At 30.6% G+C, this 23,989-nt stretch overlaps 1 protein-coding gene across 2 annotated transcripts; it reads right to left on the minus strand.

The window, feature by feature from the left end:
- Positions 1-60: 60 nt before the first annotated feature.
- LOC111705488 (5'-nucleotidase) lies at positions 61-16,955 on the minus strand. 2 transcript variants are annotated; one of them, XM_023478057.1, is made up of 19 exons: positions 16,873-16,955; positions 16,084-16,146; positions 15,443-15,554; positions 15,284-15,388; positions 14,782-14,863; positions 13,011-13,063; positions 12,884-12,958; positions 12,184-12,258; positions 11,036-11,130; positions 10,334-10,419; positions 9,463-9,590; positions 5,629-5,703; positions 4,832-4,949; positions 4,517-4,608; positions 3,548-3,703; positions 2,481-2,569; positions 2,109-2,156; positions 879-964; positions 61-316 (listed from the first exon to the last, which is right to left on the minus strand). In XM_023478057.1, the coding sequence occupies exons 2-19, from the start codon at positions 16,113-16,115 to the stop codon at positions 240-242; spliced, it is 1,584 nt and encodes a 527-aa protein (XP_023333825.1). In that variant the 5' UTR covers positions 16,116-16,146; positions 16,873-16,955; the 3' UTR covers positions 61-239. The 2 variants fall into 2 exon arrangements, with proteins under 2 accessions (XP_023333825.1, XP_023333826.1); XM_023478058.1 differs by lacking the exons at positions 61-316; positions 879-964; positions 2,109-2,156; positions 2,481-2,569 and adding an exon at positions 2,719-2,760.
- Positions 16,956-23,989: the final 7,034 nt, after the last annotated feature.

The following is a 23,989-nucleotide window of genomic DNA, read 5'->3' on the forward strand; positions in this document are numbered from 1 at the left end:
TTGTTTTATTGTTTTACTTACATATTTATTAATGTTATTTAACTTCTACATGAATAAAGATTTACTCAAAAAATTTTGTATTTTCTACATTTTTGTATAGAAACATAGATATTATTACATTTATCTCTATGATGTTGATAATAAATATTAAATTTTTGTATTTTTTTTTTAAAAGTGATCAAATAATTTTGGTTACAGCAACGTACAATCTTATTGCATTTAATAGCAAAATAACACGTTCAACGTTTCTGTACATATCTGATTGTAATCCTTCCCTCCACTTTTACATTCACAGGATTATTTTTCTTTAAATATTCTAAAAAATAGAAGATTAAAAAAAATATTATATATTGATTAAAACGGGACTGTAGGCGTCTTATTCATTACAGCAGAACCCTTTAAACCTTGGACTGATCAAAGATGTCAGACTAGCTTTTCATTAGAAATTTGCACACAGTGTTGTAATTGTTTTAGCTATTTTATATCATTGAAATATTAAATTTTACTTTCTAGAAGTCGACAAAAAAATAAATATTTTAGTTCGTATTTTTGAAAACTCCTTTGATGTATTCGGTATTTAAGAGGAATACAAGTAACATCAGAGCTTTGTTCAGCGTACACTCCGGTTTATTGGCAAATTAAAAACTATTTGGTACACACCGAGATCTCTAGGTCGTCTATAGACAGTCAAAGATTTAAGGGGTATTTTTGTAAATCAAGCACTGCCCCTTTTACATATACTCGTAAACCTGTTCTACCTGTGAGTACTGTGTAGTCTAGAGGACCTTGTTTATACATGCTCGTAAACCTGTTCTACCTGTGAGTACTGTGTAGTCTAGAGGACCTTGTTTATATACATGCTCGTAAACCTGTTCTACCTGTAAGTACTGTGTAGTCTAGAGGACCTTGTTTACACGTGCTCGTAAATTCCGCCATCTTTGATTTCCCAGGTTGCAACAGAAAACTAATCAAATTCTTTTTCACTTTATTCTTTAATATCTTTAAAGCTTCACTAATAATCAAAGAGAAAAAATAGTTTTTGGGTCATTCCATGAAGAAGGAAAACACCAAAAAAATAGTTTCTTCTCAAACTTAAGATTTTAGTTATTAAGGTCAAATTTCTTTTTTTTTTTTGGGGGGGGGAATGTTTCTAGTGTGGTTTGGCCATTTAAAAAATGTTGGTCGATTGCCAAAATGAGAGTAGTTTTAACCAAAAATGATTTTTTTTTTAAATTGAGAATATTTCTTTAAAAAAAACCAAAATTTACTCGGAAGAATCGAATTTTTTTAATAACATCAATATGGTTATCATTCTTAAGGCAATTTTCAAGGAATGTTTATACAACAGTATTATACTCAAAAATATTTTTTTTATCAAGAAATTATAAATTCGATTTCATTACAAATTTAGACCATTTTTGTGATAATATTTACAGTTTTTAAAACATGTCAGAAATATAAACCTTACCAATTTTTTTAAAGAACATTCTGTTATTTTATAATTCCATGTTATATTTATGTAAAAATATCATCTAAATCTAATGTATCAGGAAATACTGATTAAATGACTAAGATATTCCTTGTTAAATTGTTGTTAGAATAATACCCATATTCTATATTGTTAAATGAGTTCAGAGTCAGACATTACATATATTTTTTATTCAAAAATCGGAGACTAGTTATTTGAGATTTGTGGTCTGATGTGATTTTTTAGTTTTTATTATTTTTTTTTTTTTTTTGGGGGGGGGGGTCAAAATTTCGCGGAAATTTTTAATTGAACATTTTATGAGATTTCAAAATCTTTCAAAGTTTTTGACGTAGGTCTAAAATTAAAAGTTTTAGAGCATGTTCAGTAACACAAAATTAGACTTTTATAGCATTTTTAAGATAGCCAAAACTATCACAAAAAAATGTCCAAAAAAACATTTCGGAGCCTGTTCATGATCTGAATAACTAGAATTTTAATCTATTTCATTGTCAAATGGTGTATTCCTTCTTCATGGAATGACCGTTTTGTTTTTTTCCTTCTTTTTACACCTCAGTGTATGATTAATAGCTAATAAGAAAGTTTATTCGTTCTGTTTTGCCGCATGTGAGAATAGCTTAACCTAACGGTTACAACGGGGTATATAAGTTCATCTTGTACAGGTACAAACCTAAACATCATATATTTTAAATTTATTTTCGGTTGGATTCTTTAAATTGTGGAATAGGTATACAACTGTTAGACTTAAATCATGATTTAAAGACCATGAGATGAGACACAGCAATTGTGCAATTTCAAGCTACTGGTATTACTATTTGTTTTATAACACAATTCCACATTGAAGATTGCTCCAATTTCACAGTTTTTTTCGGGCCTCACAGTACACGAATATACTTTGTATGTTTTCCAAGATAAGAATATTTTCATTTATATTTTGCTATTCATATACAAGGAAGTAAGGAAATATAAGAAATATATTAAAAATGAACCACACCTGCCATCCAGAGTTTTATACTCAAGTTTACGTATTCGTCGGCCCAGGTTTTTGATCCGAATATCATAGAATATTTTCAATCCAGAAACCTAGAATATTTTCAATCCAGAAACCTAGAATATTTTCAATCCAGAAACCTAGAATATTTTCAATCCAGAAACCTAGAATATTCTCAATCCAGAAACCTAGAATATTTTCAATCCAAAACCTAGAATATTTTCAATCCAGAAACCTAGAATATTCTCAATCCAGAAACCTAGAATATTTTCAATCCAGAAACCTAGAATATTCTCAATCCAGAAACCTTGAATATTCTCAATCCAGAAACCTAGAATATTTTCAATCCAGAGACCTAGAATATTGTCAATCCAGAAACCTAGAATATTTTCAATCCAAAACCTAGAATATTTTCAATCCCGAAACCTAGAATATTCTCAATCCAGAAACCTAGAATATTTTCAATCAAGAAACCTAGAATATTCTCAATCCAGAAACCTTGAATATTCTCAATCCGGAAACCTAGAATATTTTCAATCCAGAGACCTAGAATATTCTCAAAACAGAGACCTAGAATATTCTCAATCCAGAAACCAAAATAATCATAAACTAGAAACCTAGTATATCTATAAACTAGAAATCTAGAATACTTATAAACTAGAAGCCTAGAATATTCATAAACCATAAACCTAGAATATTCATAACCTAGAAACCTAGAATATTCATAAACCAGAAACCTAGTATATTCATAGACTAGAAACCTAGTATATTCATAAACTAGATACATAGAATATTTATAAACCAGAAACCTAGAGTATTCATAGACTAGAAACCTAGAATATTTATAAACCAGAAACCTAGAATATTTATAAACCAGAAACCTAGAATATTTATAAACTAGAAACCTAGAATATTTATAAACTAAAAACCTAGAATATTTATGAATTCTTCGGACAACAAAAGATATGTTGTAAAGAGGACCCATCTAACCTGTTGTAAAGACGACCCATCTAACCTGCTTTAAAGACGACCCATCTAACCTGCTGTAAAGACGACCCATCTAACCTAACCTGATAGAAGTGTTCTGGTTCACATGTTTGATCTGGACAGAAATCAATAACTGCATCTTCTAGAACATCTTTCAACTGTGCACCTGATAACTGGATCCGGTCTACTGTATTGTTAAAGGGCAGTACGTTGTACACATCCTCTCCAGTTACATAGCCCTGTACATAAATGTGTACATAGATTTCTAAAGAACCCATATAATACCACCGTATTTCCATAAACATAACTTCTCTAATACTATTATTTTGTAATCCAATTTTAATCACATAATCTCGAATTCGGTTTTAATCCCAACTTCTCAATCCAGTTCTAATCCCATTTTCTCAACTCCGGTTCTAATCCTGCCTTCTCGATCTCGATTAGATCTAATCCAGTTCTCATCCAATTTTCTCTTATCCAGTTCTAATCCCACAATTCTCTAATCCAATTATAATCCCGCCTTTGATAATCCAGTTCTAATCTCATCTTCTTTAATTCAATTATAATCCAACCTTCCATGATCCAGTTCTAATCCAGTTTTATTCCCATTTTCTCTAATCCAGTTCTAATCCCACCTTCTCTAATCCAATTCTAATTCCACCTTCTCTAATCCAGTTCTAATCTCATCTTCTCTAGTGCAGTTCTAATCCCCCCTTCTCTAATCCAGTTCTAATCCCACCTTCTCTAATCCAGATCTAATCCTTCACCTTCTCTTAGCCAGTTCTAATCCAACCTTCTCTAATCAATTTCTAATCTCTCCTTCTCTAATCCAGTTAAAATCCCCCCTTCTCTTATCCAGTTTCAATTCCACATTCTCTAACCCAGTTCTCGTCCCACCTTCTCTAATCAGTTCTAATCCCACCTTCTCTAATCTAATTGTAATCCCACCTTCTTTAATCCAGTTCTAATCCCATCTGCTCTAATCCAGTTCTAATCCCACCTTCTCTAATCCAGTTCTAATCCCACCTTCTCTAATCCAGTTCTAATCCCACCTTCTCTACTCCAGTTCTAATTCCACCATCATTAATGAGCGCTATATTAGCTCCAGGCCAAGCAGCTGCCATTGAATCTGCTACAAGATTTCCTGGAAAGAAAATCAAAGATCAACTAAGATATAAATAGAAGAGTTTATTCTACTCATTAAACTTGATGACATGATCACGATAGAATTGGGCTAAAAATTGCATTCTTTGTAGCACCGAAAGCTCTTTGTATTTTTATATTCTGATCAAATATTTTTTAACATTACACGAGATTTAACTTTATTGACCCAGGTATGTTTTGGTAAAATTTATGTTTATATTCACCCATACTGCTTTCTTCATTCTTCTCTCTGTAAAGAGGATTGGAGATGTAGGATATAGGTGTAGTGTAGGGCTTCAGATAGATCTTCCAGGGTTTCAACTGCTCCTCTACCCATGTATCCTATAGAATACAAGGACATAGTAGAGTGTAGGGTTTCAGATAGATCTTCCAGGGCTTCAACTGCTCCTCTACCCATTTATCCTATAGAATACATGGTAAAGTAGTAGATCTTCCAGGGTTTCAACTGCTCCTCTACCCATGTATCCTATAGAATACAAGGACATAGTAGAGTGTAGGGTTTCAGATAGATCTTCCAGGGCTTCAACTGCTCCTCTACCCATTTATCCTATAGAATACATGGTAAAGTAGAGTGTAGGGTTTCAGATAGATATCTTCCAGGGTTTCAACTGCTCCTCTATCCAAGTATCCTATAGAATACATGATAAAGTAGAGTGTAGGGTTTCAGATAGATCTTCCAGGGTTTCAACTGCTCCAGTACCCAAGTATCCTAGGATACAAGGATAAAGGTGTAGTGAAGGGTTTCAGATAGATCAGGGTTTCTACTGCTCCTCTATCCATGTATCCTAGGATACAAGGGTTTCAGAAAATCCCTTTCAAGTCGTCTTCTCTTTTTAATAAAAAATTATAAAACAGAATTATCAAATTGAAATTTAGATTCACTGCTTATTTTTTATCAATTATATTGTTATTATATCTCACACTTTCTTTAAATTTTATTTCGACCTCTGATAAAAATTAAAATTAAAAACGAATAAAAACATTAAAGAGATATAACTACCTTTTTTATTGATTGATCTAAAAGTATTGGTGCAGCGAAGCCCAGAGGATATTCTAGTTCTCCATACTCATCAAACTTTTAGAGACAATCTTGTATATGGTTTTTTATAGGGTGTAAAACATTCTTGTATTTTTATATACAGGGGTGTAGTAACATTCTTGTATTTTTACATACAGGGTGTAGTAACATTCTGATAGGTGCAACATTCTTGTATATTTATATACAGGGTGTAACATTCTTGTGTTTTTATACACAGGGTGTAGTAACATTCTTTTATTTTTATATACAGGGAGTAGTAACATTCTTTTTTTTATATACAGGGTGTAACATATTTGTATTTTTATATACAGGGTGTAACATTCTTGTATTTTTATATACAGGGTGTAACCTTCTTGTATTTTTATATACAGGGTGTAACATTTTTTGTATTTTTATATACAGGGTGTAACATTTTTTGTATTTTTATATACAGGGTGTAGTAACCCTGTATTTTTATATACAGGGTGTAACATTCTTGTATTTTTATATAAAGGATGTGAAAAAATGAGACATTAAAGTTTGCAGCTGCAAATTAAGTCCCCCCTCGGAGGCCACTAACACTCAGGACACTATTTACTCCATCGGAGGAATGGTAATGTCCTTAGTATTAATGACCATCCCTCCGATAGAGTAATTAGTGTTCTGTGTGTTTATTACCATCCATCCAGTAGAGTAATTAGTGTTCTGAGTGTTAATTACCATCCCTCTGATGGAGTATTTATTGTCTTGAGTGTTAATTACCATCCCTCCGATGGAGTAATTAGTGTACTGTGTGTTTATTACCATCCCTCCAATAGAGTAATTAGTGTCCTGAGTGTTAATTACCATCCCTCCGATGGAGTATTTAGTGTCCTGAGTTCTAATTACCATCCCTCCCATGGAGTAGTTGGTGTCCTGAACGTTAATTACCATTTCTCCGATGGAGTTATTAGTGTCCTGAGTGTTAATTACCATCCCTCCGATAGAGTAATTAGTGTCCTAAGTGTTAATTAGATAAGATAAAGTTTATTGCTAAAATAAATGTATCTGTATACAGATAGAGTTTAAAATCACAAATTGATGATTAAATTAACAGTACAAGTATAAAGCAATTAGGTGGAAAATAGCTCTAGGCTGTTTTGATTATTTTTTCCACCTAATGTTAGTCATAATAACAAAATATTTCAATTAAATAGATTTAAGGAGAACGATTAGAGATCAGGGTGCGAATTTATCATATGCAAAATAGTTTATACATTAATTCGAATAACTAGAGTTTAAAGTAATTTTCTGACATGTACACAACAAATATCAAAGCATATTAAAACATATCTAATTAGTTTTACATGAATAGCAATTCGGTTTATGACACATTGTCCTATAATTTTCAAAAAGAGAATTTAGTAGTCTATTTTTTAATATACTTAGAGAGTTTCTTCTTTTTAAGTCAAGAGGCAGGTTATTCCACATCTTAAGAAGAAAGCTTGATGGTAAATACTGTAATGAGCACATTTTGAGAATGTCAAGTTGATAGTTAAGAGATCTTTCAAAGTTTCCAAGCTTTTTAAAAATATTTTCAAAAGATGGAGGAAGAAGTTTATGTGTATATTTATACATAAATATTACCATCCCTCCGATAGAGCAATTAGTGTCCTAAGTGTTAATTACCATCTCTCTGATGGAGTAATTAGTACCATCCCTCCGATAGAGTAATTAGTGTCCTGAGTGTTGATTACCATCCCTCCGATAGAGAAATTAGTGTCCTGAGTGTTGATTACCATCCCTCCGATAGAGTAATTAGTGTCCTGAGTGTTGATTACCATCCCTCCGATAGAGTAATTAGTGTCCTGAGTGTTAATTACCATCCCTCCGCTAGTATTAAATCACAATTGTGCATTTCCTCCGCTGAAAACAATTTCCCTTTGGTGGCCTCCGCTCCAGCGGAGTGGAATCAATATGCTGCTTGCAAACTTCAATCTCTCGAAAAAAATCTTGAATTTTTGTATAAATGGTGTGAAAACATTCTTATATGTGTAAACAACACTCTTGTATATTTATAAATGTGTAAATAACACTTTTGTATATTTATAAATGTGTAAACAACACTCTTGTATATTTATAAATGTGTAAATAACACTCTTGTATATTTATAGATGTGTAAACAACACTCTTGTATATTTATAAATGTGTAAATAACACTCTTGTATATTTATAGATGTGTAAATAGCACTCTTGTATATCTATAAATGTGTAAATAACACTCTTGTATATTTATAGATGTGTAAACAACACTCTTGTATATTTATAAATGTGTAAATAACACTCTTGTATATTTATAGATGTGTAAACAACACTCTTGTATATTTATAAATGTGTAAATGACACTCTTGTATATTTATAGATGTGTAAATAACACTCTTTTATATTTATAAATGTGTAAATAACACTCTTGTATATTTATAGATGTGTAAACAACACTCTTGTATATTTATAAATGTGTAAATAACACTCTTGTATATTTATAGATGTGTAAACAACTTTCTTGTATATTTAAAAAGAAAATCCAAGTATAAACATATCAAAAAAGTAATTTAAGCCAAACACTGTGTTTCTAAAATTTACGGAAACTCTATGTGATGACTCTTGAAGACACATATCTGGTTGAATGTTTATATTTGCATATTTCAAGTACATGTCTATTGAAACGGGAAACTGCCAAATATTTTAAAGTGTAAAATGTTAGAAATTTTGTCGTTTAGAAATATGCAAATAAGAAAATTTGGAATTTTTGTGAAAAAATGAATAAATTTGATTTTAAACTTCATACTAAAAAGAAACTGAGTTCTTGCCACAAACTCTTATTTTCTAATAAAAATATTAAAAGTTTACACCATCGAATTTAAAAATTTAAGTTTGTGGCAAATTCCTTACCAATTTATTAATGGTGCAAAGTTTTTAAACCTTGTATCATGTTCAAAGCAAATCTAATGCATGTGTCTGATTTCTTAAAATTCTTTGACTCTCTAATTTTTTCTTTGGAGTAATTTTTGAAAGCAAACATCTTGTAAGATTTTAAACAAATCTTTGGATCCTTATATTTACATCAAAGCTTAATATAATTTGCTTCATACATGATAAAAGGTTTCCGTTTGCCCAATTAGATCGGACATTTTGCGCAAATAATCTTAAAGAAACGAAAATCAGTCCAAAACGGAGGCTTTGACATGTGACAACAATCTGAAAGAGCTAAACGCTTCAGAGAATTTCCAAAACTTCAAATGTAAAAATTAAATCTCGTTTTTGAATCAATTATTAACGTTTTTTAGTGACATCATAAACTATAATTAAGGAATTGAGTTTTTGCCACAAACCCTACTTTTTAAAATACAAATATCTTTGCAACCCGACCTTAGATATTTTAAACCATTCATACGATTAGATTAAATAATCTAAGTTCAAAATATCAAAGGATTCCACCATCAGGTTAAAAAGATATTACTAAATCTTGATTCTATCCCCTTTCCCCTGTTATTATAACAAAACAAAAAAAAAACATTAACATTATAAACTTTGTGTGCTGGGTTGTCCCCCCCCCCCTACGATCCTTTCTTCTTCTTTTCCTCTTTATTCTTCAATACCTTTCCTCTATCTACTACTTTTCATTTTCCTCCTTTTCCTTTTGTTCTAAATTGTTTTTGTTTTATTTGGTTTTATTTAAATTAAAATGTAAAAACTGTGCAATTTAAATTGTTTTTAATTAAATATTTAGTCAAATAAATATATCTATCTATCTATCTATCTATTAGAAACTTTTACCTTTAATGTGAGTAATCCTATATATTTAGTATAAGCATAGGCTTGAACAACAGGAACAACTCTACCGTTCTCCTGTTCTATATAGGTAGGATACGGTCCTTCAGGTTTATCTGTACTGGGAGGGTGACCTTAACAAGATATATTTTAGAAAATATGGATTTTAAAGGATTTCTCTTTACATTTTAAGTATTATGTATAATTGCGTAAATATGTTTTCATAAAGTTTGAATTTCATATGAAAGTTTAAAGATGGGAGTGGACTCATCTAAATCTACCTGTATAGTGTATATAGGAAATTATTAGAGTGACCTCTTCTAAATCTACCTTTATAAAGGAAAGTATGGGAGTGACCTCCACTAAATCTACACCTGTATATAGGAAAGTATGGGATTGACCTCCAAAAAATCTACTTGTATATCGGAAAGTATGGGAGTGACCTCCAAAATATCAACTTGTATATAGAAAAGAGTGGGAGTGACCTCCATTTAATCTACCTGTATATAGGAAAGTATGTCAGTGAACACCAATAATCTACCTGTATAGAGGAAAGTATAGGAGTGACCTCCACTAAATCTACCTGTATATAGGAAAGTATGGGAGTGACCTCCACTAAATCTACCTGTATATAGGAAAGTATGGAAGTGACCTCCATTAAATCTACCTTTATATAGGAAAGTATGGGAGTGACCTCCACTAAATCTACCTGTATAAAGAAAAGTATGAGAGTGACCTTAACTAAATCTACCTGTATATAGAAAAGTATGGGAGTGACCTCCACTAAATCTACCTGTATATAGGAAAGTATGAGAGTGACCTCCATGAAATCTACCTGTATATAGGAAAGTATGAGAGTGACCTCCATGAAATCTACCTGTATAGAGGAAAGTATGGGAGTGACCCCCAACTACTAAATCCAGCTCTTCAACCTCACTTGCCATCTTCTTATCCAGAGTATACCTTGAAAAATAACCCTTAAATTTTTTACTGTCCCTTGAACGAGAAATATTTTAAATTAGACTTGTTTAGTTCAAAACATTAAAATTTCGGATAAATTATTTCAGAATAAAAATAAAATTAAAAACTTTTATGAGACTCTGGTTCTAAGAGCTCTATTCTAAACTAATTGATTCCTATTTTAAAATAATATTTTCTCTGAATAATCTGGACAAAGAAAAGTTCTCTTCATTATTTCACTTCCTAGAAATCCACGTATATTGCGCAGCAGGCTTCGGGTGGGAAACAAACTTATTTGATCATATTGCAGAAAAAAATGACAAATATTAGTCCAAAATTATTATTATTTGATTAGTGTTACCAGTATAGCTTGAAAATCAATTTATCTAATTAAATGGTTTTTAAGCAATGCTGTGCTTTATATTTCATTAAACTATTTAAAATCAAAACTAAGGCTATTGCTAGAATAAATTAAGGTGACTATAGATATAAGTTGAATAACCTCAATTTAAAGATGGCCATGTCCGATTTTGAATTGTAACCTTTAAATTCACAGAAAAAAAGCGTAAAGAAACAAAATAGAACAGAATTAATATTAAACTATTATAAAAAAACCTACCCAGAGTGTCCGGTCGCTATAATAATGTTAACTCCTCTATCCTTTAATCTTCTCGCTTCTGCTCGCACAGATTCTATTTCGTCAAAGAAGAAAACCTGGAGAAAAATATGATATCTTCAACATACAGTAGGCCCAGAATATGATATCTTCAACTCACAATAGGCCCAGAATATGATATCTTCAACATACAATAGGCCCAGAATATGATATCTTCTATATACAATAGGCCCAGAATATGATATCTTCAACATACAGTAGGCCCAGAATATGATATCTTCAATATACAATAGGCCCAGAATACGATATCTTCAACATACAATAGGCCCAGAATATGATATCTTCAACATACAGTAGGCCCAGAATATGATATCTTCAATATACAATAGGCCCAGAATATGATATCTTCAACTCACAATAGGCCCAGAATATGATTTCTTCAATATACAATAGGCCCAGAATATGATATCTTCATTATACAATAGGCCCAGAATATCATATCTTCAACATACAATAGGCCCAGAATATCATATCTTCAATATACAATAGGCCCAGAATATGATATCTTCAACATACAATAGACCCAGAATATGATATCTTCAACATACAATAGGCCCAGAATATGATATCTTCAACATACTATAGGCCCAGAGTATGTCCAACTTTGAACTTTATTCAATCATTCCTTTCCAATATTTGCAAAGTTTAAATTCAAACTTTTGCAACATTGGCAGCCTTTGCAATATTCATACATCAAATATTGGCAAACCTTTGTGCAAATAATGGATAGGGCTCTGCACTGCAAATACAAAAAAAGGGAAAAGGAATAAAATTAATTTTCTAATCCCTATATCTCAGCAACCTGATGACATAAACCATAGATATTTCAAATTATTTAAACAAACAAAAATTAATAGTTTGAACTATTCAAGGTCTTCAACATTGGTTTGCTATAAGATAAAGGGATTTAAAAATCAGAGTTTGTATGTATGGATGGGTAAACCCAGCTAAACTTGTCAGTATATATCGTCATTTGCCACAGAGAAATTGTGAAAAATTTGTTTCAGCTGTTTTCTAATGATTAAGCACCAGCTTCAAATAACAAGTTCGCTAAAAGATCAATCATAGATTAGAATAAAATACATTCTTACGTTTTCATCTGAATTTGACATATTAGGAGTGCCAAGCAAAGTATATCCGATAATTCCAACTTTAACTCCATCAACCTAAACATATAGTTCCATTAACATAAACATACAGTTTCATTAACCTAAACATACAGTTCCATTAACCTAAACATATAGTTCCATTAACATAAACATACAGTTCCATTAACCTAAACATATAGTTCCATTAACATAAACATACAGTTCCATTAACCTAAACATACAGTTCCATTAACCTAAACATATAGTTCCATTAACCTAAACATACAAAACATATAGTTCCATCAACCTAAACATATAGTTCCATTAACCTAAACATATATTTCCATCAACCTAAACATACAAGTTCCATTAACCTAAACATATAGTTCCATCAACCTAAACATATAGTTCCATCAACCTAAACATATAGTTCCATTAACCTAAACATATATTTCCATTCACATAAACATATAGTTCCATCAACCTAAACATATAGTTCCATCAACCTAAACATATAGTTCCATTAACCTAAACATATAGTTCCATTCACCTAAACGTATAGTTCCATTAACTTAAACATATAGTTCCATTAACCTAAATATATAGTTCCATTAATCTAAATATATAATTGCAGGTAAATATTCCTAATCTGTACAACAATTCAAAATATTTGTACCTGTACAACAATTTAGATTTTTCTAACCTGTACAACAGTTGAGTTTGATACTCCCTTCAAGTCTTCTGAAACTATATTCGAAGCTAGGACTGGAAAATTAACCTAAACATTTTTTTAAATGAAAAAAAACTAATTTTATACTTCCATTTTTTACCTGATTAACAAAAGGTTGAAGCCCAGCTAGCCCATCATCCCAGTCGTGATTTCCTTTAAAATATTTGTTAATTTTTCAATTTTAAGAGGTTGAAATATCATATTTCAAGATTAAAGGGTGTGTTAGCGAAAAATAGGCTTACGTCGAAAAATATTTAATGGTGATTGCTAACTAATATTGCATCCATCTGTTGCGCCTATAAGGAGAAAATGGTTTAAAACGAATACCGAAGAACGTAGCGTTCATAAAAATTCAGAAAGTTGCAGTATTAGAAATTAATAGATTTTAAATCGTTTATAAAAAATCATGTTTACTTGGACACCCGTTTACATATTTTGAGTTCAAGATAAATGTATGCATTGTTGCGCTGGGGTAAATTCAAAGATTTATTGAAACATGGAAAACCAGGAGAACAGAAGGAACATCATGAGTTGTAGTAGCTTATTTGGCAGGGAAGGGAAGAATTGAATCAGAATGAAGTAATCAGACTGGAGCAAAGCAGTCAGACTGGAGCAGGGTCACCATTTTGTATAGATTGGGTCTTCTGATGGAACTGATACCAGAGCAATTATCAGTCTTATTTAAATATATTAAGTACAGAGTTATTCATAATACATTATTCGTTCATTATGGACAATCATTTATTTCCTTGTTGTTAACTTGATTTAATGTTAAGTTTCTTTCATACCAAAATGTAAGGAAGGTTTGATCTGGATAATGGGTTCTAAAGATACGGAGAAATTGGTCGGTTGTTTATATCTATTTTTAACTTTTAATTGATTTTACTAACAAATTGTGCGTCTTAACTCATAATTTTAAAATATTAATTTAAATCATGAAAAGTCTAAAACTAAAACTCGCTACAGTGCAGTGATCTGTTGTCATTATATAATAGATCTTTGCATATTTACATATTTTTGAAAATAGAACGCCATTTCATGAATATTGTAAGATTTGAATTCCATCCTTTATTCGCAGAAAGTATTTTTCTATTTAGCTGAATTCAGAGTTAGTTCTAATTTACAATCTGCATCAATAATATCAGATACTTTTTTATTTAAAGGGATTGTTCATGTTTTTTTTTTTGACCCTTTGGTGTTAAATTATTCAAAACAAATCTTTAAAAGCTTTTATTTGAAAAATATAAAATCTACTATCTATCTAGAAAAGCGGTCTAAAGACTTCATATTGGAAAAAAATCTTAGATTTCACCCCTCTTGATGATTCTTTTTGAGATATGTTTTTAAATAGTACCATTGTAAATCGTTGATGAAACTCATGGCAGATTATTATTTTTGACATTTCATAGATGAATTTTCGTGGTTTGGTTCATAACTTTATTCCATTTTTTTTAAAGAAAACTTTTAAAAATATTGAAATTATTCCAGAATACGTTTCTTTTTAAAATAATGAGGAAATACGAAGAAGCATTATTTTAAGAAATAAGAGATGGAACTCGTCTAGGATTCATACTTCTCTCAAGATATTCTTTTAATTCTATTATAAAAATGTTTCTTCATAATCTTTGTCTGAAATAATATCACTACCACCAATCAATAAAAACTACATATTTAATATAAATTAATATACCGCACACTCCACTAAAACTATAATTACGTGTACAACTTTGTTCCCTTGTAGCTCCTCCAGTATTGATTTCATGCGCGCATAAGTATTTAATTATCGTATATTTGAACAAATTTTTGTTCATCTTTAAAGCTCTTCATAAAAGGAGTTGTGAAAATATTTGAAGTAAATCTCCATGTTTTACCTAAAGCCATAGCTGTATAGTTGAGAAGGTTGGAGAACTGAACAACTGGTTTATATTTAAACAGAGTGTACCATATTGTACCCTAGATATACTATAGGTTATCTCAATTAACATGGATTAAAAACTAAAATTTAGAAAATAAAAGCAAAGAAGGTTCTATGATGGAAAAATAAATAATAAAGTTAATTAACAAAGAACACTTCATAAATTACAAAAAAAAAGTTAGGAAGAACAAAAACCAAAAGAAATGAAAAGATTTAGAAAGAAAATGGCTGACAACTTTTCTGACATTTTACAACAGTGTTTGCGTCTAACAATCTAAGAAATGTGAGTGTGAAAAGGGATAAAATTGACCTTTTATCGTCAGGAAATCAGCAAATATTACACATTTTTCGATTCAAATAGAATGAAAAGAAATTTAAAGGTAATTTATCAAAAGAAGCATAGAACACACATACAATCATAATATCCTTCAACTCCTCCTTCCCTCCCTCCCTCTAACCTGATAATAATCTCCCGCATTAAGAAGTATAGTATCCGGATCTGATGTTCTGACCTCCCGGATGAAAGTCATCATCCGGCTCATTCCTCCGTAGCAACCATCAACCTTCATTAAAAAAACGTAAAATAATATTTCAATGTATCAAGAAAGATGTCTGACCTCTGTGCCTCTGCACCTGCCTGTGTTTACATTGACCTCCTCGAAGTGTGAATGGATGTCATTGACGTGTAGCAAGGTTAAAGTGACCCCTTCAGCACCAAGGATTATTAAACTGAGCAACATTAAAAGAAAATGTATTCCAATTAAACATTAAAAAAAAAATACTATTTTGGAATATTGCAAATATTAAAAAAAACTTTACACGTAATTTCAAGCACAATGGTATTTCCGATTCACAACAGTATTCTTTGAACCTTTGGCCGATCATGGATGACAGAGATAATCTAATTCATGGTTTCCCTTTAATTGTTACTTTTGTAGATTTTAAGCTACAGACACAAATCTTCTTCATTGTTACTATAAAACAAAGGTTAATTGGATATTATTGTGAATCCGACATGCCACGGAGTATCACATGAAATTAGGTCTACAGTCTCTTTAAATGAAAAACAAGAAAAGCGAAATAAAAAGTTCTTTAATAAAATTTTTGAATGTCAGATATAATTTTTACTTTTTTGAATATAAGCAATAAAGATGTTTTAAATATTCTAGTTCAGATGGCAAAGATAATTTCTATGTCTAAATGCAGATGAATATTAAAAATATTTCTATTCGACTTATATAATTTTGTTTTTCTGTTCCTATAGATTTGCTGGAATACCAAAATCTTCATAATATCTCTTCAGTGTACTTCTCTTTCAAACCTTCAAAATATTTTCGTTCTTTAAATATTTTCGTAAAAGTTTCATAATTGAATCAATTTTTTGCAAAGTTACACAAAAATATCTTTCAAAGTCCCGTAAATATTTTTTATTAAGAAAAAATATAAATACAAGTAAACAAAGAAAAATATAAATACAAGTAAATAAATAAAAATATAAATACAAGTAAATAAAGAAAAACTATAGATACAAGTAAATAAATAAAATATATAAATACAAGTAAATAAATAAAAATATAGATACAAGTAAATAAATGAAAATATAAATACAAGTAAATAACGAAAAATAATTGTATTTAACTATATCTGAGCTCAAATGATTACTGAACTATTAAATATATATTCAGTATTCTTATCGTCAAATTGACCACAGTCTTGTGCAATAATTTTGTCAAGGTATATGACCAACACAAATTAATATATATACCAATATATATACCAATCAAGGTATATAGACTACAGGTAGGGTTTCTGTACACAATTTATTGTAACATATAAAAATAAACATTAGGACTGATGGTAGGTAGTTTTTAAGAACAATTACAAAGATTGTAAACAAAGGTAGGGATTCCCTTGGGCAGGTTAGTTAGCGGGGTTGTTCACAAAGTGTTGTTTATCTACATTAAACCAGTTCCTTGAGCTGCAATACTTCATAGTAAAATGTACACAAACCCTATCTCTCTCACCTTTATACAAACCAACATTTTACCTGTCTAGCTAAGGATTTAATAATCATGATTAATATCAATGAATCAAGTTTCAGCTCCTTCATTCTACCGGAGCAATTAAAAACTAAATAATCTTCAATTAACATAAAATGGATTATATATATGGATGGATCATATATATATATGTAATATATATATATATACAACAGGGTTGAATACATCTGACCTGTGCACTATTGTAAGAGCTGTTGTAAGCAAAATAAAGAATATATATTTTAGATTATTAAAAATCCGGAGAACGTTTTTGACAGCCTGAAATAATTTAATTTAGTTTGAGTTGAAGGTATAGATGTAGAAGTAGAGATGTAATTTTACGTAACTCTTCATTAATAAAGTAACATATGTCTGATTCACATAGGTATGCTTGAAAGCTTTGTCTGATCAACAATAAATAAGATATAAATGTTTTTCTTAGAAAAATGATTACTGTCAATTATGGTTTCTCCTTAAAGGTGAATTGCGGATTACTAGATTTACTGGAGAAAAGTGCTGACAGCATAAAACACTGGTTAAGTTAGGTTTAAACGATTTAAAAAAATAATCTAAATACTTTTAAACTGATTTCCAATTTTTCGTGTCGATATCTTTTTATAAAGAACGAAATTATCAATGTTATTTGGAGATCCGTAGATATAGTCTTCCAGTCTGGAAGCTGAACTTACCAAACCAAATATATTTGAAAATACTTAAAAAGCCCATGAATTCAATATACATCCAGTTCGTTTATTTTGGTCCTTTATTCGTCACTACAGCTACCTACAAAAGGTGAAACTTCAAAGACGACTGCACAACGTTTGTTTAGTCTTTATTCTTAAATTCGTATTCTCCTGCAACTTTATGCTTAATTATTTCACTTCTAAATCATTTAGTAAATCATGTGATAAAAGACAAAAGACAAAATTCAACCTTTAAATCGATACAATTATAGGGTTTTTGGTATTAAAGTCTCATTCTTTGTGGTTAGCCCTGTATCTTCGACCCTGTATCACTTATTTGGAGTGGAGGCTGATGGGGGGGGGGGGGCACTAAACAGTAGATATCTTGCTCAAAAAAGTCAGGATAATAAATAGTTCTGTATTATCGAATCTGTCACATTTTAAATTTATTTTGTTCTCCATTTGTTTCAGAAATATTTATCATTCTTTTGAAATATTGAAAACTATATCGAACGAAGAACGTTACAGAATTGATGATATTTCTTCTATTTCAAGACAATGCCGTCTTCTAGTTTGAATTCAAGGTTAGAAATGAAGTTAGTATTATCAGGGTATTTTTAGATAAATGTGTAAACTCAGGGTTTCTTGTAAGAGGTTCAAGTGGTGACAAGGTTAAACATGGAAATTAAATTTGGTTTGGAAATTTTAAGATATTAAAGAAATTATGAGAAAATAAAATAATTCTGACAACCCTTATAGGCTTAGTATACTCCATTACATTTACCAAGGAGATATTGAATAGAAGGAGGGGGCGATAGGGTTTCCGTACACTTTGCTGTAACGTTTTTGGACTGCTGAAGTTTTGCGTAACAACAATAACAAAGGCAGCCGATCTAATGTAAACAAACATGAGTTAGTAAACTGTGAAAGTAGTATTATCTTGTTAAAAAAGATTGAAAAAGTTAAGGATTTTAGTTATATACGAAAAGGACCTTATTACAGAGACATTTTCAATCAAATTCAAGGTTATCCTGCCCCCCCCCCCTAGATGTCTGTTTATCATTTGTGTTATTGTTTACAATCTTTATTATTGTTGTTACGCAAAAACTAGTTCTTCAGCAGTCCAAAAACGTCACAGAAAAGTGTACGGAAACCCTATCGCCCCCTCCTTCTATTCAATATCTCCTTGACATTTACCATACTGCAGTCCTTTAATTATCAGAAAGGGAAGTTTTTTTGTTATTATTAGTATTACATATGAATATGTACTCCACGAAGAGTACAGTACACGAGACGACACAGAGACGACTGTACGAAATTATTCGGCCATTTTTCTTACATTCCAGGTACCATGCAACAGTAACCTTTTCTTACATTCCAGGTACCATGCAAAAGTAACCTTTTCTTACATTCCAGGTACCATGCCAGAGTAACCTTTTCNTTCAGGTTCAAATTCAGGGATTTCAGGTTCAAATTCAGGGATTTCAGGTTCAAATTCAGGAATTTTATGTTCAGGTTCAGGGGTTCAAGGATCAAGTTCTTTAGTTTCAGGTTCAATTTTAGGGATTTCAGGTCCATGTTCAGGGATTTCAGGTTCAAGTTTAGGGATTTCAGGTTCAAGTTCAGAAATTTCGGGTTCAGGTTCAGGGGTTTCAGGTTCAAGTTTAGGGGTTTTCAGGTTCAAGTTCAGGGGTTCAGGTTCAAATTCATGGATTTCAGGTTCAAATTCAGGGATTTCAGGTTCAAATTTAGGGATTTCAGGTTCAAATTCAGGAATTTTATGTTCAGGTTCAGGGGTTCAAGGATCAAGTTCTGGAGTTTCAGGTTCAATTTTAGGGATTTTAGGTTCAAGTTCCGGAATTTCAGGTTCAGGTTCAGGTTCACGGATTCCAGGTCCATGTTCAGGGATTTCAGGTTCAAGTTTAGGGATTTCAGGTTCAAGTTCAGAAATTTTGGGTTCAGGTTCAGGGGTTTCAGGTTCAGGTTCAGGGGTATTAGGTCCAAGTTCTGGGGTTTCAGGTTCAAGTTTAGGGATTTCAGGTTCAAGTTCAGGAATTTCAGGTTCAGGGGTTTCAATTACAAGTTCAGGAATTTCAGGTTCAAATTCAGGGATTTAAGGTTCAAGTTCAGGGATTTCAGGTTCAAGTTCAGGGTTTTATGTTCAGGTTCAGGGTTTTATGTTCAGGTTCGGAGGTTTCAGGTTTAATTTCAGGGGTTTCAGGTGCCAGTTCAGGGACTTCAGGTTCAAGTTCAGGGATTTGTAGAGAAATGATATATAGGATAACTTATTTTAAGTACAAATGATTTTTTAGCCATACTTTCTTTGTGTAGGACTAAGCATGCATGCAGAAAGGGAAAGAATTTGTCTAAGAATAAGGAAGAGCTCAACTTTTTTAACTTTCCGGTGACGGGGGGCCAACTGCTCAGTCCCTGAATTGCCCTTTGAAACTAAATTTTTCGCATATAATCCCATAAACCCATAACCCCCCTGGGTTAACCCCTGGAGAATTAGAATTGTATTAGAGAAGAATTCTAAAAGTTTAAAGATTAGAGAATTAGAAAATCAAAGGATTAAATAAGAAAAGTTTAGGAAACCCAGCCAATCATTTAAACATGACTAGTTGATAAATTCCTGGATTTTGGATATTAAATTGAATATTCTCTCATTTACAATGTTTCGATCTTATCTATTTATTTATTTTCTAACTGAAATACAGAGTCAAAATATCAAAATCAAATTTTCAATTATTATGTTTTAGTATTTATTTCTTTTCAAATTATATCAAGTTCAAAAAAATTGTTTTTGAGACTTTTTAATTTTAAATTTTAAAATATTTTTATACATTTTATTATTTCTAGTAAAACAAATTTTCTATTAGAGTGTTTTAATTGTAGCGAACAAATATTCTTAAAGAAATCTAGTAATCGAAGAAAATCAAATTCTTTTGAAAATATTTCGATTTTCGCCATTACCTAACTTTTTATTAATTCACTTTAGTTTTATTAATTTCAATTAACAAACTGTGTATAAACGTCAATTAACAAATACTACAAAATCACTTTATGAATAAGATTTTAAAGCCGTCATTAGAATATGTAATTTTTACATTTTTATTGTTTACAATTTCTCTTATACAAATAGTTCAGTGGTAGGAGACTAAAAAAATACAATGAAGATGACTTTCGATTTAAATTTTGATTTTTATCAAGCTGTTAAACTGCATGAATACACATAAACAAAGAATTCAAGAGAAGGTTCTCTTTGACTACTTGTAGGCTTGTAATAAAAACTTTGAGCAAAAAGTCGTCTTCATTGTATATAATTTCTTACCACTGTACATAAATTGAGCTTCTAAAGTACGAAAAATCTATATTTTTAAAAATAAATTTTGACAGTTTGTATCAGTTTTGGAAAAAAGTATTTAAGTTTACATCTCGTTAGCCAATATGGAAACATGTCTTAGAATATGTCTTCTTTTCAAAGGGACTCCCGACGTAATTTCAAATTATCCTCATTTTAAAAAAATCAAATGGCTGTTTTAATCTTTTTCTGAGAAAAATGATGAATATATTGTTATATTTGTTTGTGCTGCATAACACCGTAAGTCACTTTTATGTAGAAACCGCAATTCAAAATTATCAATAAAAAAGTAAGGATATCTTCATCATTTTGTACAGCACAGACAAAGGTTTAAGAGTTTTTTGTTGTGAATAGGGAATCCCTGAATAAATTGTCACTTGAAACTACGACGACCATTCCCATCAATCTTAAAGTTTCGAAAAGTTTAATTTCGGAGTTTTCCTCCGTTTTCTTTAATCAATGTGTTCTACTGCATACCATGGTGTTGGAATAATATTTTTACTGGATTTACAGAGGAAAAAATAGTGACAGGAGGGGAACTTAAATCTCAATAAAAATTCTCCGGATTCCAGGGATAAACACAAAACTAAGCTGAACACACTAAACAGTTCAGTAAAATATGTTTAATGGGATAAATATTTTGAAAAAGAGTTTCGTAGATTTTTTCTATTGTGTACTTTATCATTCTTACTAACTTCACGGTGAATTTTATTATAAACGAGCTATAATGGAATCATCGTGCTATAAAGGTAAATTAATTGTAAATTATAGCAAGTGTAGATGCTATACAATTTTGATTGTTACCGGATTTTCTCCAAAAACGTTACGATATTTCCAGATATTTCCAAAAAAAATTTAAAATATAAATGAAAATAAAATCGAAATTAACTTTATATTTTCATTTCTGCTTTCTTAAAGAGACAGTAAAGGAAAAATGAAAGGAGGTATAGGATGAAACCTTAGCATTTTGGGTGTTGATTAAGACCCATGAGAGTTCTATCTGATGTTACTGTCTCGAGAAATTGATATAAAACTGTGTCAAATTTATACGAAAATAGTAGGGTTAAACGGATCATATTCAGCAAATACACAACCAATCTGAAAACGACGATATCCTAGAAGATGGGTGACTCAATAGTTGGCCGTGTAGGGGGGAGGGCCGGAATGAGTAAACATTAGTTAAACTTGAGGGGGGGGGTATGAGTGACACATTAGTAGACCATAAGGGTGGGGGAGGGAGATAAGTAAACATTAGCTAAGCGATGAGGGGGGGGAGTAGTTGAGTAAACGTTAATTGTGCGTGAGGGGTTGAGTAAACAGTTTTCCTTTCTGTCACTGTCTCTAGTTGTCTCAAACTAAAAGTTTAGAATATTGAGGACAATTTAAACTTTTAGAAGTTTATCATCAAAGAAAACTTTTGTTTAAGATTTTCGAAAATTTATGAGTTTTTGATCAAAAGTATTGATAGGAATGACATTCATCTTTCTAGTCCTTCTTGTTAATAAATGTCGAAGAATATAATTTTTTTGTTATAAAATCTCCAAATAAAACGATTTATACCTATTATATTTTTGGTTATAAAATCTCCAAATAAAATAATTTATACCTATTATATTTTTGGTTATAAAATCTCCAAATAAAATGATTTATACCTATTATATTTTTGGTTATAAAATCTCCAAATAAAATGAGTTATACCTATTCTATTTTTGGTTATAAAATCTCCAAATAAAATGATTTATACCTATTATATTTTTGGTTATAAAATCTCCAAATAAAATGATTTATACCTACTATATTTTTGGTTATAAAATCTCCAAATAAAATGATTTATACCTATTCTATTTTTGGTTTTAAAATCTCCAAATAAAATGATTTATACCTATTCTATTTTTGGTTATAAAATCTCCAAATAAAATGATTTATTCCTATTCTATTTTTGGTTATAAAATCTCCAAATAAAATGATATATACCTATTATATTTTTGGTTATAAAATCTCCAAATAAAATGATTTATTCCTATTATATTTTTGGTTATAAAATCTCCAAATAAAATGATTTATACCTATTATATTTTTGGTTATAAAATCTCCAAATAAAATGATATATATCTATTATATTTTTGGTTATAAAATCTCCAAATAAAATGATATAAACCTATTCTATGCGTTTTTTCAGATTACTTAAAATATGGTTAAGAACCAAATTGTTAATAATTGCAAGGAATGATATTTTTTTAGTTATTTAAATCTCCAATTATGATGATTTTATAACTTTTCAGATTTCATAAAAAAATTTAAATGATAGGAATAGTATAGCAGTTTTCTGGTCCCTGTTAAGAGCTATTGTTAACAATTTCAAAGAATATTTTGAATTTTTTTGCATGAGATTTAAACATAAATTAAATAGTAGTCAAAATATTTTATCGAATTTTACAATTAATTTATATTCTCTCTGTGAAGAATCCTTGCAAAGAACTTTTTCAAGTTGAAAAAATACCCCGGGTAAATCTGGGAAATCTTGGTAAAAGCTGATGTACCCTATCACCTTAGTTGCATTTCAAGAACATATTGCCGGACAATAAATATTTCAGGGTTTAAGTATAGAACTTAGTATTTGTCCTAAACTGCAATTAAAGATACAATTTAATCCGAGTATCATTAATACAGGCGCTAATAAGAATGTGGAGGGGGGGGGGGGGTGTTACGCCTTACTTAATCCCATATACCATGCCTATTTCATTTGCATTTTTTATCTTCGACTCATAAACTCATGAACCCCATGACCGATTTGCCGAATATTTTGATTGGGGAGCTCGGTAGAAGAATGTTACATGTAAAGTATAATCATAAATATGTTTGTCCGATCTTAGCTCATGAATTCCTTCACCAATTTGCCTCAAATATTTATCGTGGAACTGAAAAAAGCACGAGAATGTTCTTAGCTTGGTTTAAACATATTAAGTTGATTAAAAAGCGATTTAGTTTTCAGGCAAAGCCGGGTTTCCAATCTAGTCTGATAAAATTCAGCTTTCCTCCCATGAATCCAAACATTCAAATGCCGTGTTTCTGATCAAAAGT

Source organism: Eurytemora carolleeae, unplaced genomic scaffold, assembly GCF_000591075.1.
Source record: "Eurytemora carolleeae unplaced genomic scaffold, Eaff_2.0 scaffold396, whole genome shotgun sequence".
In the NCBI taxonomy this organism is placed as follows: Eukaryota; Metazoa; Arthropoda; class Copepoda; order Calanoida; family Temoridae; genus Eurytemora; species Eurytemora carolleeae.